Source organism: Convolutriloba macropyga, chromosome 2 (assembly GCF_964194025.1).
Source record: "Convolutriloba macropyga chromosome 2, txConMacr16.3, whole genome shotgun sequence".
Taxonomy (NCBI): domain Eukaryota; kingdom Metazoa; phylum Xenacoelomorpha; order Acoela; family Convolutidae; genus Convolutriloba; species Convolutriloba macropyga.
The window spans coordinates 13,044,787-13,059,545 of NC_134469.1; the positions used below are offsets into that span (position 1 = coordinate 13,044,787).

Genomic DNA, 14,759 nt, shown 5'->3' on the forward strand with positions numbered 1-14,759 from the left:
TGATAAAGTAGACAAACAAGATGCCTTGACTGTTGACTGGTTCACCCAAATTCTGCAAGGCAATTCGATGTTCATCTATTGCTTCAAATAAATTTCATAAGTCTCTGGCGTTATCGGTTGTCAGTGATCGATACGAAACAATTGAAGGCAACTTCGGACTTCCTAAGAGAACTAATGTCGATGAATACTCACTTTGAACAAATCAAAGAATGAAGTCCATTCCATATAATTACCCGAAAAGACTGGCAGATTGAGTTTTGGTAATTTGATGTTGGCTGAGTTCCTCATAGTATTTGAGAGCGTTGAAGTCGATGGTTTTTACGTATCCAATGCTGTTGGAGGTCCCACAAAACGTTTCGAGAAGCGTTTGTATGCATCAATGTACTGTGTCAAATTGTCATCAATTTCTTCGGACTCCAGAATATCAATGTCCAGTGCCTCAGCCTCCGTGAAGTTCTGTTCTTCTCCGTGAAGTTCTTGATTCAAAGTCTCCTGAAAATTCTGCTTTCTGATTTAACCTTTTGATATCTGCTTCTGAAATGGTGTCTTGATCTTTTGACATGATGTTTTCAGCCTCATTGTTAAACCTTGTAGCAACGCTGCGGTGTGATCCCGGAGACTGTTTCTGCATTTCAAGAGTGGACATTTTGACTTGCTGTTGACCTTAAGGGCGTCTTTTTCTTTTCTTTGTTGTTGGTCTTTGTTCGTGTTTTTTTCGTTTGTCTTTTTTCGTGGTCTTTGCTGTACCGAAAGCTAAAAACACATTAAAAGAACGCAACAGATTGGAGATTGTGTTCACTTAATCCCCCATTCAAAAAATGCAGACAATTTTTGCTTGCATACTTAGTGTTATTACTTTGAGGGAGCGAAACTAAACTAAAAGTTTTGAGTCCTCCGCTTGAACTGAGAGATTGTTTTCGCCGAAGTTTCAAAAAAAATTACCGGGTCTCAGAATTAGGTTAATCAACCTTGTTATGCAAGTTAATCAGCTTGTTTAACATGAGGGGGGATGTGTTATCTAGTGGGGGGTCCGCTTCTATTTTCACCTCTAAATTTCCCTTTTTAGCTTTTTTGCTAACATTTTTGAGAGAGTTAATTCTTTCGGTGCCTTATGCTTTGACTATTTTTATCCTTAACCTATTTGTCGGCGGACCAAATGTTGCGGTGCAACATTAATTGAATCACTTGCTTAGATATGCTTTATAACGCTTTATGCTTAAGAATCTCAAGCTCGAAAAGACCAAGTGAATTTGATATTATCGTTTGAAATTATGAACATTTGGTTTCAGCACGTGGTTAATTATCATTGTTTTCCTCATCTTGCTCGGATTGCATTGAAGGTCATTGTATAAAATGTCATGGTAAATCATAACAGCGAGCCAGGGAGGCAAAGTACGGAGCTTGCCGACCCGATTGGACCGACTAACCTTTTGGAGGAAAGGGGCCTTTTGAAATTGACCTGTTAATGTGTCTTGTCTAATGTGAAATGAACTAACGAACAACAGGAAAAAAATTCATGAAGTTTTTCAAGAGGAAGTACTCAGAATTAAACAAATGCACTTGGAGATTACTCTGCAGATGTGGAAATTTCATCTTAATGAGCAGAATAGACTAAAACTTATTCTAAATTTTCAATGGACGCAAAGTGGGTACAAAAGAACCCTAGAGATGAACTCCAAATTCTTATCTGCTACTGCTACTGTTGCTTCAGTTCGGTCAAGTATTGTTTACAGATTGAAATGTGGAACACGAATCAACAGTATTCTAGTTATGGAGGATCAGGGGGATATCACCAGTCTTCAAATTACTCCAATGTATGCTGGATTTCTCTCAATTTACTCTATATTTGAAATTGCCTTTTATACGCGACTCCTTCATTTCAGAGCTACGCAGGAGGCCGCTCTGTGCAGCAGTACAGTCGATCAACCGTTGGCGGAAGCAGCAGTAATTATAATTCAAGCACTGCGCCCCGTGTTTTCACTGGACATGTTACGAAGCTGCAGGACTCGTTTGGAATCATTGACAAAGATGTATTCTTCCAATTCTCGTGAGTTTTCCTTATTACGTAGTTCCCTGCGATTTCATCCATAATATTGTTTCTGTTTTAGTGTCGTTAAGGGAAAGGTGCCAATGTTGAATGATAAAGTGTTGGTGGAAGCTGTTTTCAATGACGTTCTTCCATTTAAATGGCATGCCACGAGTGTCCAAGGCTTGGGACCAGGTAATAAGTTTTCTTTTAAAAATTTAAAAGACAATTTTGTACAGTTAATTGAATTTGCACGAAATTGAAGAGTCGTACTGCCTAGCCTGAGAAAATTTTTTGGCGAGATTCTGTTGCCTCTAATAATATATTTAGAATGATAATCTGTTAAACAGGGAGTTTCAATCCTTTTTTATCGAGTCAACTAGTTCAATTTGTACGTTTCCAAAGATTGCAGATCGTCTTAAAAGAATTAAAGTGATGATTCTGGTCATGCAGAAACAAGAAATGGAGCGAAAAAGCGAGTGATTTTACGGCGTGAAATTGTTTGGCTCTAATTTTAAAGTGGAGTGAGACAAATTTGGTTTGACAAAAGTTGCCTTTCTCGCTATGGTTTTCCTGTTCAGATGCAGCAATTTGATTCTGCATTTTACTGTTTATCGGTTTTCATTGGAATTTTTTTGCTAGATGGTTGTCTTTCTTTCATATTCCATCTTAGGTCTTGTGTTTGTTAGGTCAATGAAAATTCTTACAATTGTAGATCACGGCGTGTCCTACTGTGCTGTTTTTTTTCGTCCAATAAAAATGTTTCGCTTCAACCTAGTGCACAGCTTGTTCATCATTTTGAGTGAAATCGTTTTGGCATAACTCGGCTATTTGCACAGTTCTCCAATCTGCACAAAGTGCTTTTTGACAGTAAATTTGAGTGAGTTATAGGTTAACTGGATTGCTCCAAATCTTTCGATACTAACCTAATACTTTACACAATGTTTTGTTTACTGGCGAAAAAATTGTTCGGATCTTATCAGTAACAGAACGAGTCCAGATCGATAGATGTCTGTCTGACTGCGAGGCTATCTCAAGTGGCGTCCCCCATGGAGCGTTCTTTTTCCTCTACTCTAACTATAAAGATGAGATGCTGGCACTGCCTACTTGACGCCAACGTGTTACGAAGTAAATTTGTTTGTCACAAAACGTCTTTTATTTCCGGAAAAATTTTGGCTGGCTCTCGCAGTAGTCAGGAGACATTAATGAGTCTTTTTACATCTCTCAAGAAAAAACCCACTGGCAGCCTTTTAAGCACTTTTTGGCGACTACAAGCTTATGGAGTTTGATTCAGTATTTGATCGCGGGTTACAGATATCGAAATTACACTAAATGGGAAGCTCTTATACGTAGCAGACTGCTAAAGGAGCGACAGATATGCAACTGTTTTAGATAATTGGTGCCCTTTTGCCTTCCTATTAAATTGAAGTTCAACCTGTTCGAACTGGCATCACCCATTGCCACTCTTCGAGCAGTTTTGTCGAGAGAACTCTAATGGTGTTTTGATTATGGTAATTACAGAAACCCTTTTGTACCCATCCGAGAGTCTTCCTTTTTCTCCACCAACTTATAGATCCTGACTTCAATACTTTCATCAGCATTTTTCAAGGCAATGAGATCGTTCTCTTTAGTCAGTATATTAGCTTTGATCCATCTAGCAGAATTGAACTGCTCATCTAGTAGTTGTAAATGACTTTTAATGACATCATTGATGTCAATATGCTCTGCCCTTCCTTAGCCTACGAAAAATCGAATGCAAGTATTTTCTATTTATCTTTGAAATTCCAAAATTTGAGCCAATCGAATTTTTACGTGGTCAATAAAACATCGATTTTCTTGTCTGGTGAAACGAGGTCATCTTGGCACTGTGAAGTTGTCGGAAACGAAGAGCGTACTCGTTACACTAAACGGAATTTCTTGACTTTTTTGTTTCGTTTGATTGCACCGGTAGTTTTGCAAGCGACCATGTATCAATCTTGGGTTTTGTGGTGATTTGTTCAGTGGTCTGTGACGTAACGTTCTTCGATTGTACTATGAAATCTACTTGCAAAGGTTACTTCGTGCCAAACTTGGTTTGATTTTTGTTCAATGCATGCACCTAACCCATTTTGCTAGCATCACACTTTACGTGTTTCTTTTGGCATGTCAAAGTTTTTGTTTTCGATGTATTTTTTGTTTTGTTATTTCTCCGAAGGATTTTGTGTGTATCTTCTCATTTTAGTTTGTGTACTTGTTGTATTTGATTTTTTGAGAAGTGGTTTAAGAGGCTCTGATATTTCCGCCTAATTGGTTCAATTTAATAAGATATATGCTCCTCATGAATGAGTTTAGTTGTTCAAGTGTTCTGGGTTGTTCTTGTTTGATGAGGGCTTCTATTTTTGAGATAAGTGTTACCCCTATTGGGGTAATGTGGATTCCGAGGCACTTAATATTTTGTTTAACCCATTCGCTTTCTGGAATTTTTATTGCTAGTCCTTATTTGTCCAATTTTTGTAAGATGGTTTGGAGTTCTGATGCATGGTCGGAAAGCGTTTCTTTACCTGGTACTAAGATATCGTCTAAAAATGCAAACCGTGATTTATTCCTCCAAATGTTTCGTCTAATGTTTCATGTCCGTAAGACCGTAAAATCCCTCCGAATTGGTATGTTCCGGTTGCTAGTATATCGAAGTTGCAGTGTAAGAAGATAATTCCACCCAAAGGGATTGAACTTGAGGCGTATTTAAAACGGATTTCATTGAACCATAATGCCAGTAAGTCCGATCAGAGATGTTTAGTGCTTGGCATTCATTAAGTGATCAATGCTTTCCATTTGGTTTTTGTTTTTGTATTGCTTTAGTGCCTTAAGTCTTTTGCGATTTTAAGGCTATATTGTTTTATCGTAATAACGACCTGACTTATGAAAAGTTCATCTTCAGTTTTTTCTAGGCATTTTCTTTGTTTGTCTTCTATTACTCTGGATATTTCGTTTTCTACTTTTTTAAAGAGATGTAACGGTACGCGCTTTCCTTTGTGCTGGGAAAGGCTGTCTGTTTTCAAAGATGATTGGGCTAATTAGTTTTTGAGCGGTGGAGGCCCGTACAAAGGTTTGGAATTTTTGAAGACGCACTTTGTAACATTCTTCTTTACGTCAATTTAGAAATATTTTGTTCTTTCCTACCTGTTTGTGGTGCTGCTTTTGCGAGTTTGCATAGTAACTCCCGACCCACTGGATTGGGCGAGTTTTGTTTCACAATGAGGATAGGGCAGTTGTTTGCTCTCCGTGATCCTGACTTCAGCTCCATGTCGTTGACTCCTTGGTCTGAAATATCTGTTGTTGACGTTCTTAAATCTTATTTTCTTCGAATTTTTCCATTTTGATGTCTCTTATTGTGGTTGTTTTTAGCTGAGCTGTTGGTCAAATAACGAGACTTCTGGGAGAGCCTGTGTCGGCAAACCACGTTAGAGAGAGTCGTTGTTTCGGTTTATTTCTCCATATGGATGAGTTTTTCTCCATATGGATATAGTATTTCTCCATATGGAGATTTCTTTGGAGATCATGTTTTTGACTTCTGAAGTTTGCTTCCGATGGGTGATTAATATTTGCTCAATCTTTAATTAATTCTTGAATGTAGGGGGCCGCTGCTTTGTCGACGCTTTGGTACTCGGTGTCTTCTTCTTCTTCCTCTAGATTTTCTGCTCTATTGTTTCTTGTACGTTTTTAATCTTTGTGCCGATGTTTGTGGGAAAATTTTTGCTTTTTGTTTGATCATTGACTCTTGGAGGTGGTCTTGTCATTTTTAACCAACACATTTTCTCGAAGTGGTCTTGTTTTTTGCAAATATTGCATAGTGATGACTTAGCGATGCACGATGTGTTTTGGTTAGGGTTAAATGGGTTGCCGCATCTTAAGCATTGTTGGTATTTTGGGCATATGGGTGTTGCAAGTTTTGGCTGTTTGTGTGTACGGTTGGTAACCAATTTGACTTCCAGTGGGAATTGTTACATCTGAGTATGTTTTTGCTTTTCGATACCGCGCGCGCGGTAAGGCGAGTTCTAAAGCTTGCGCAGGAGTTCTATCCTCGGAGAACAGCTCCATTTGAAATGCTACGTGGATCATTGTTCCGCTGAAAAATTCTTTGCGAGATCGTCTATGTTTCCTAATGCTGCTTTTAATCCTAGTTCTCAAAGTTGTCTAAAAAGCTCTGAGAGATTAATTTGAGTGTTGTGTGGCGTTAGGTGAGATCTCTTGGTTTGTGAAAGTGTGCTAATTCGTATGCTACACAAATCAATTTTTGTGTGTGTAGTGTTCTGACGTAAATTCCTTCTTACTTTTGCTAGAGAGAGGTATAGAAAGCTTTGATCTTATCGGCTTCATCCTAGGGGTATCCGTGGACGAATGGTCCACGAAATTGGATGCCTTTTCCAAGTCGATCATCCTCGGTTCGTTTTGTATCTCTGTTTTCTATTTCTTTATCAGTCTCGTTTTCTTCGTAAGATAGTGAGATAGTGGGGTAAAACTCTTCGTGAGATAGTGGGGTAAAATAAGTTTGCTAGTGTGGGGCCATATGCGAAGTAGTTTTACTTACTATGCCATCACGGCAAATTCCGGATGTTGTTTTTACTTACTATGCCATCACGGCAAATTCCGAAATTCGAGAACCGTTGTTTTTGCCACTCTTTGGTGAGGTTGGCTGCGCTGAATGGAAGGGAAAAAGTTTAATTCAGTCGCTATATCTTAAGACTAAAGTTTTTCAAAATCAAAGTGCGCTTGTTCAATGTTCACATTCAACACTATCACAATATACAAGACGGTACCAGTGAGAACGTTCCTAAAGTCCTTATGGACCGACTAGCAACTAACATTAAAACTATGATATATAAATAATAGCAATATGAGTCAATGGAATTTATAATAATACATGTAGGTTTTTGGTTACAGGGAGGATCCATATGGAACCGCATCACACTAATATTTGTTGTGTCGAATAGTTTTTTTCTCGGTATTCTGTACAGTTCTTAATGAGTGAATGTTTAAATTCCTTCAGCTTAGCAATTGAACTCTTTTACTTTTAGTACTATCAGCAACTGGTAACTCATACCTGTTCATATTCTCACAGATGTAAAGATAACTGACGAGTGTTGGTAGGGCCTAAATTTAACCACTCTATTGTTTAGGCTGTGACTCCAATAAAGATCGTGCAAAGTTTTGTTTCGTTGTTTGTAAGTTCCCACAAAGTCTTACCTAACAAGTCATTTCAAAAGTTTTCACAATGAAGGCCACTGATTGCTTTCAGGGAAAACTTAATCAATTCATACACGTGCAGATCATAAATAGTCAATATAGAGTGCTTCCGGAATATGTCCTCACATGTATCGGTTCTTTTTTTGAAATAAATGAAATTTTCTGTGAAAGATAAATAGGCGGAAGCAAAGATTAACTACAGCAGCCATAGACTAATACTCCATATTGAACAATAGGCCTAACGTTTGATTCGTAATACCGTATCAGCAGCTTGCCAACCCTGAGGTTTCAGCAATCGGAGTCATTTTGATCAAAGGAATGTCTACTATAGAAGTTTCTACTTGACAACAGTGATATCTAGGTTTTGCGCTACGAAAAAATCTCGACTGCGGTTGACTGATCCTAAAAATTTTAAAGATCTTCTGGAAATGTACAGTATCTGTTGTCACTTCTGGTGATTCTTTGGATCTTCTTTAATTGACACCTATATTTGTGGAATCATGGATTTATATAAAAGAAGGTAATCCGGAAAATATAAGAACCTATCGAGCTTTCTTTAACCCATCTAGGCTGATGATGACATTTTGGCGGAAAAAATATATAATTTTGTCGAAACAGATAAGCTGCTGTTTCTTGTCAAAAAGGGATATGTGTTTTGCATATGTTTGTCTTGGTGCCATGTGTTATTTGCTCTGCAATTTATGGCCATCTCAAGTTTCTGTTTGGTAGATGTTCGTCAAAATAAGGGATGAAGGTCAATTTTGTGCTTTTAAAGTGGAGTATGAAATTGGTGTTTGAACAGTTTGACATCTTTCACTGTTTTTTAGTTCTATTAAAATAGAACTAATGTGTTCAAATTGTTCCTGGTTGAAACTGTCTGAATTCCGCAACGGGCTGTTAATGGTTTTTATGACTTTGACACCATTGCCGGTTTTTTATGACTTTGACACCAGTGCCGGTTTTTGTTGTCATTGCTCGGGGTCGATTTTACCTGTCACTTGCTTATTGGTCTGGTTATTATGTTTGTTAAGTGTCTGTGGAATTAGAGAATGGTAGCCTTTAACATTTAAATTGATTCATGTTTTCTGTTTTTATGATGCCAATTGACATTATCCTAATACTTCTCTCGAATAGAAATTGTATACCAAAGCAGCTCACTAATTTAAGTATAATTGGTTATTTTCCCAATTTTCAAAGTATTATCGATAATTTTCTATTTAAATTAAAAATCTTACCGTTTTGAAAGCAAGTTTTCATGTTAAATGTCAAATTGTAGCAAGGGATATCGAAGCACTGATCTGGGAGCGATCAATAGAGGCTGGTGTTTGCAAATTTGTCAGGGAATTGTTTGAAACTGTCATCGTCATTTTCGCTTGGTAATAATCTAATAGAAGCTCGTACTTTTAAGTTACGAATACCTTTGTTAGAAACCATGCCGTGCTTTGCAAAGCACTAACCATTCCTACTCGTTCATTTAAGGTGGTGGAAGTAGCGGTGGAGGGAGCTATTCTGCTGGGAGAGCAGTAGCCTCTACTATTCAGAAGTCCAGCAATGGTAGCTCGTACCATCAGCAGCCTTCGGAGCACTTGGGACGCAGCAGCTCAGGCTCAACTTCTGGATATGGTAGAGGTTCTCAACAAGGTGCAGTTCTTTATGAAATTTTGTGGAGAGATCTTTCTAAGCATATTAATAGATCTAAAGGCGATGGGTAGATGTAGATAATAACATATTTCAGGGAATGTTTACTGCTTCTAAGATTCCATGGCTGCTGTAACGATTTTTTTGGCTTAATCAGTTATTTTTTGTGTTACCTAACATATATAAAGAACTCCTGATCATATTTGTGGGCTTGCTTACTATAAAATGAAACCACCATTTGAAGTTCAAATAAAAATCAAAGAGGTTCGGTTAAATCGAATTTGCAGGGTTTTTCGGGTCGTATAACTTAACCCCACACCACCACCATTACCGTTATGGGGGGGGGGTAGTCATGAGAAAGACTTGATTTTTCAACCGATCAATTGGAGAGCAATTCATTAAAAAATGAAATCCGGTTGTAATATCCTGCTATATGTATTTAGCCATAGTTTTCAAAGCACAACTAGTCAGTGTTGACCCTTAACACTTTGTTACTTTCAATGACGATCTGCCATCATGAATTGATTGTTTTTAAACGTCAAATGCCTTGAAGGACATGTTATTGATTTTGTTTTTGCTTTTTGAACATGTTCCTTTCCTTCCTAAGCCGGATCCCCAACCTTTTCTCATTCATATCTTGTTTCAAAAATTAAGGGAAGACTGCAGATTTTGTCTCCCTAATGCATCTGAAGTTTTGATAATAGAAAAATTTGGTCGTAGATGAAAAATCTGCCTTTTATACAGTAATACATTTTATAGTTATCTCTCGTAAAGTATGATTCGTGAATCTAAGACAACTTTTACCGATCTGTTCAGTTTTTCGAGAATTTTCCAATGATACCATTTGTTACCCCGAAAAAGATGTCGGTGGGCCAGGCTCGCATGAAATTCCTAACTACTCAATTCGATTAAGGGTTGAACAATAATTTTTCTTTCATTTCCTTGCTAAGTGGCTGTTGGCATGCATTCAGAGAAGATTTCCTACGATCCGAATGATGTTTAATAAACGTGTGTGTTTCATTTGTTATGCACATTTTTCGCTTAACTGGTTTCTTCTTAATTTTTTTTTCAAGTTCACTTCTCGAGTGACATATTCGCGCTTGACTCCTATTTTTTGAGCAATTTTATTAGCGCGCATTCAGAAATTAAGTCTGATGCAAAAATAGAACCAACCGATTGTGATCGAATACAGTACATAGTCCGTATGGCGTAGTGGGTAATGTCCGGAACTCAACTGAGAGATTGCGGTTTCCAACCACTCCCTAGGCTGAAGTTTTTGCACCATAAAAGTTTCTCTAGCCTCGCCACTCGTGAGAGAGCAATTCTTCCGACGTTAGTCGGTTTTGTTTAAATTAAGTTTTCGTGCAGGAAAGTCAACTGTTTGGTGCACCCAATTTTGTGTTAACTGGGCTGTATAAAATTGTTTTCAAAGAAATGGTTTGAGATTTCCGGGAAGAGAATAAACTTGCGTCTTACCTCTTGGTTTTCTTTTTTAGATTATTCAAAAACTTCGCGCTATGGGACTTCATCTCGGTATGATGTTTCTCCTGAAAAATGTGAGTAAAACACAAAAATGTAGCTACAAAATTAGCGTCTATAAAAGGGATTTTTAGAAAAATGCGTTTTGTAAATAAAAACCTTTTTACAGCGTATTCCAGCACTTCGTATCGAAACTCAAGCAGTGGATACGAAAGTAGAACGTCGGGAGCTGGTCGACGTGACACGACGTACGATTTTAACAGCGGAAGACAGGACGCGAGAAACAACATCCGCGGAGGTGGTGGGGCGAGCATTGGGGGCGACTCCCGCAGTTATCGCTACGAAGACAAACGAGGGCGCGATTACTCGAATGAAAAATTATCATCTCGAGATGAATATGACCGTTCCTCAAGGCAAGCTAGACCTGTAGCGAGGTCTCGAACGCCGCAAAGAGAAACCTCAACCGAGAATAATCGCAGCAGCTATCAGTCAAGAAAACGAAGCAGAAGCCGTTCCAATGACCGCACGGCTTCGAATCGGTATCAGGCGGCAAAATCGCGGGACGGTAGTAATTCGTCAAGTCAAACTCGCGATCGAAGTTCGCGTGAGCGAACTACTGGCGAAAGTTTCAAACGTGTCAGTTTGAGATATAACGTGAAGCCACCACGTTATGCTTTAAATGTGTAAGTAAATTTTATTAATAGCCGCACAGCGATAGCAGGGGCCATTATTGGCCTTCTCTTGGGTTTTTACAATTCAAAGAATTTGAATTGTATTGGGGCGCTGTCTTTTTACGACTCGAATAGGAGTATTGGAGAACTCCTTTTTACAATTCAAAGAATTTGAATTGTATTGGGGCGCTGTCTTTTTCACATATTTTTCAAAGATCTGTTCACACATTTTCATGATTTTTGAAGTCAAATTGGAGTAGTGATTTTGGTCACGCCGAAACAGGAAGTGGAGCGATAAAGCGAGTTGTTTTGCGGCGTGAAATTGTTTTGCTCTAAATTTAAATTGGAGTGAGAAAACGGTGTTTGAACTAAAATTCGCTTTCTCGCTAGTGGTTTTGTTCACATGCGGCATTTTCACTTTGATTTTCTATTTTTTCGGATTCTTTCTAAATGGTTTTCCCAATCGATTCATGATCCGTTCTAGGTCTAGTTCTTTGTTTAGTCAATGAAAGTTCTTTGAATTTTACGTCAGGACTTGTCCTGCTATGTTTTTTTTAAGATCCGTTCTCACTTTTTTATGATTTTTGAAGTCAAATTGGAGTAGTGATTTTGGTCACGCCGAAACAGGAAGTGGAGCAAAAAAGCGAGTGGTTTTGCGGCGTGAAATTTTTTCTCTCTAAATTTAAAGTAGAGTGAGAAAACGGTGTTTGAACAAAAAATTCGCTTTCTCGCTATTGGTTTTTTGTTCACATGCGGCAATTTCTTTGATTTTTACAGTTTTTTTTAATTTTTTGGATCGGATTTTTTTCTAAATGGTTTTCACAATCCATTCATAGTCCGTTCCTGGTCTAGTTTTCTGTTAAGTCAATGAAAATTCTTTGAATTGTACGTCAGGACTTGTCCTGCTACGTTTCGTTAATTAATTTTATTGGAGTGAATATTGAAGCGGGAAATGAAACACGTGAAAGAATTTGGAGTGATTTTGTTGCTGAACAAAATGAAGAGTGGAGCGAAAAGAGAGTGGTTTTTTTTAATTCATATCGCTGTTTTCTATAGAGCGAGAAATTGAGTTGTGAAAAAAATTCTGTTAAGCGAACGAAATTTTTTGTTCACGTGCGGCATTTTAAGCAGTTTTTATCTTAATTTTTTTGGTTAAGAGGTTTGGTTAAGATTTGTTTTTATTTTTAGGCTGGTGTTGGTAGTGGTTTGAAGGTTTCTGAAACTTAATATGAATTTAATGCTAAATCGGATGTTTTTCATATATTTTGCTGATTTTTGGGCTAAATTTTACGATTTTTTTTTACTATTGTTTTGTTTTTCTTCCTCAAATGGGTATTGAAGATACCCCTATTACGTTATGTTTTTTTTATTTCGTCGTCGCGATTTTTGTTACGACCATATGACGTCACAACTACTTCAAATCTGCTTTTGGTTCATTTGTTCATGCAATTAAACTGAAGTACGTGTGTGACATCAGTTTTCGCTTTTAGTGTAGCGAGATTTTGTTCATTTGCGTGATTAAATTTTTGGTCACACGTGACTTACCTCACTCACAAAAATGACTTCCTCACTTTGAAATTGACTTTACTTTAGTTCAAAAAGATACGGTCAAATGGGTGTGTTTCATGAATATTTACTTGTCACTCTAAATGAAGGTTATTTGAGAGCAGCTAAGAGGCAGCAAAAACTTATACAGATTTTTAATCAAAATTTAACATATCAGCCTTCAATGAAAAGACGTTTTTTGTTGGTCTGTCTTTATTGTTTTTTGAGACTGCAGATCTACGAAGCTATTGCGGCTATTTTCTGGCAATATTCCAGCTATGTTTACTAAGTTTAAGTTTTCTCACGAAGTTAAGTTTTTTTATGTCTCAGAACTTCAGGTCATAAATTTTCAGCGTTGACTGAACAGGAGATTTAAACAGAAACTTCTGCTGTTTAAATAATGTTATTATAGTTGATATTTACATCAAAAGTTAAACCGAGGAATCATGAGGGACAAGAGAAATAATTTAAAACTGGGTGGAGTATTTTAATGTTTAATAGTCGCGTCCTCAAATCCAGGCGGCTATTATAGCGCTCCTAATGTTTTCTTACTTCGTCTAACAGATTTTTGTTTCGTCTTACCCTGACTTCTTGGAATTGACTTTTTCAATGACTTACATAACTAAAAAAAATGACTTCTGAACTCACTTATGGAACTTTAAGTTTCATGAATATTTACTTGTTAAAGGTCAATAGTGTGCTTCTAAGTAGTGCCTAACATATATGCCCTAATTCTTGTTTATTAGAGTCTTGAGTTTTTGATTTCAAATATTAATTTAGGGATCTTCTCCGTTTGTGCCCCCAGTACGTTATGCGCCCACCAGTTACAGAGCACGTGTCATTACATAGTAAGTCATTATGTAAAAATTATTGCATGTGCATCTGAGGGGTGCAAATGATATGCGCCCACTAAGCTGAGGGGCACAGACGGAAGATATCCTAATTTTTAAAAGCCCTATTAGGGCTTTCCTTATAGAGCTTATGTGTCTCATAAAAATGACAGTCCAAAGCTAACCCAAACAGTCTAGTGGTCTTTTAAAGGACTGGTGGTCGATTTGTCTATCTAATCTCTTTAGTTGTTTCAATTCATGGAAGGCCCCAAGCGTCTATCGCCGCTATTTTCCGGCAATTTGCCGGCTATGTTTTTGACTGTTAATTAAGACAGCTCCATGTTTTCGTTTTTTTCCGCTATTAAAAAAAATTAAGCGGATTCGTTTTTGATTTTGTAAAATTTCAAAAAAGTTGACTTGGCAGCTATTTGTCTACGAATGTTCTAGCTTGGGCGTTGATTCAACCGAAATGAGAAGACGTTTTGAAGGAATTTCTGTTCCTTCTGAGTTCGCGCATCTCAAGTTCTCTTACCAGGAAACATTTCCTATGGGTAAGAAGGCGATGGGTTTGGGTCACTTGGTTCGATATCACGTCATGGACCCAATAGCTGAAGATCCAGCAGGAAAAATTGAAGATAATTCAAGTCCAGAAGATTGCGATGCTGAGTTCTTTGTGTGTGTTATGTTGATGAGTTCACAATCTCTGGACTATCTCTATGCTAATTGCTGCAAAATGTCGGGAAGCAACTCGGAGAATCTGCAACACATGTCCAAAGTTGTCTCCTTTCTGATGGGTCAAAAAGGTGAGATATTTAACCCCATTAGTTCGATAACAAAAAGAGTTGATACCAATCATACCATCAGTTTTCGAAATTTGTCAATTGATTGCTTGTATCTGTTTGCAAACCTTTTCTGATTTTTCATGTTAATATTGGAGCATTTCCTTATTAAGAATTCGGGTAAATATTAAGGGTGCAAGCCTGTACATTAATTCAGAAGATTGTTTCTTGCTTAAAAATCAAGCGCATAATTTTGTTTTAAACGATTGGGAGAAATGATTTTTTTTCAGCAAATAAAGACATTGACATGATTGGGGGCCAATGGTCGCCCTCTATTGATGGGGAGAGCCCCAGGCAGAACCCAGCAGTGCTGATCAATACCGCTATCAGGGTCACACGAGCTCAGACTGGTATCGATTTGTCACGATGCGGCAATTGGTAAGTGCATTTCATATATCTGACAGAAATCAAGCCTTTTTGCATTATAAACTTTTCGCCGTGAAACAACGGTTTTCTGAAACATAACTAAATAAGAATAGTTGGTAAATATAAAAAAATCGCGGATCAT

The 14,759-nt window shown here is 37.6% G+C and overlaps 1 protein-coding gene across 1 annotated transcript in view; it reads left to right on the plus strand.

The window, feature by feature from the left end:
• The first annotated feature begins 1,619 nt into the window (after nt 1-1,619).
• Nucleotides 1,620-14,759, plus strand: part of LOC142356608 (uncharacterized) — a 52,877-nt gene continuing 39,737 nt past the window's right edge. The window contains exons 1-8 of the mRNA XM_075408477.1: nt 1,620-1,814; nt 1,884-2,047; nt 2,109-2,221; nt 8,729-8,890; nt 10,384-10,443; nt 10,536-11,049; nt 13,860-14,215; nt 14,482-14,629. Of these exons, the coding sequence (XP_075264592.1) occupies nt 1,635-1,814; nt 1,884-2,047; nt 2,109-2,221; nt 8,729-8,890; nt 10,384-10,443; nt 10,536-11,049; nt 13,860-14,215; nt 14,482-14,629 (1,697 nt within the window). The 5' untranslated portion in view covers nt 1,620-1,634. The remainder of the gene's footprint in view (nt 1,815-1,883; nt 2,048-2,108; nt 2,222-8,728; nt 8,891-10,383; nt 10,444-10,535; nt 11,050-13,859; nt 14,216-14,481; nt 14,630-14,759) is intronic.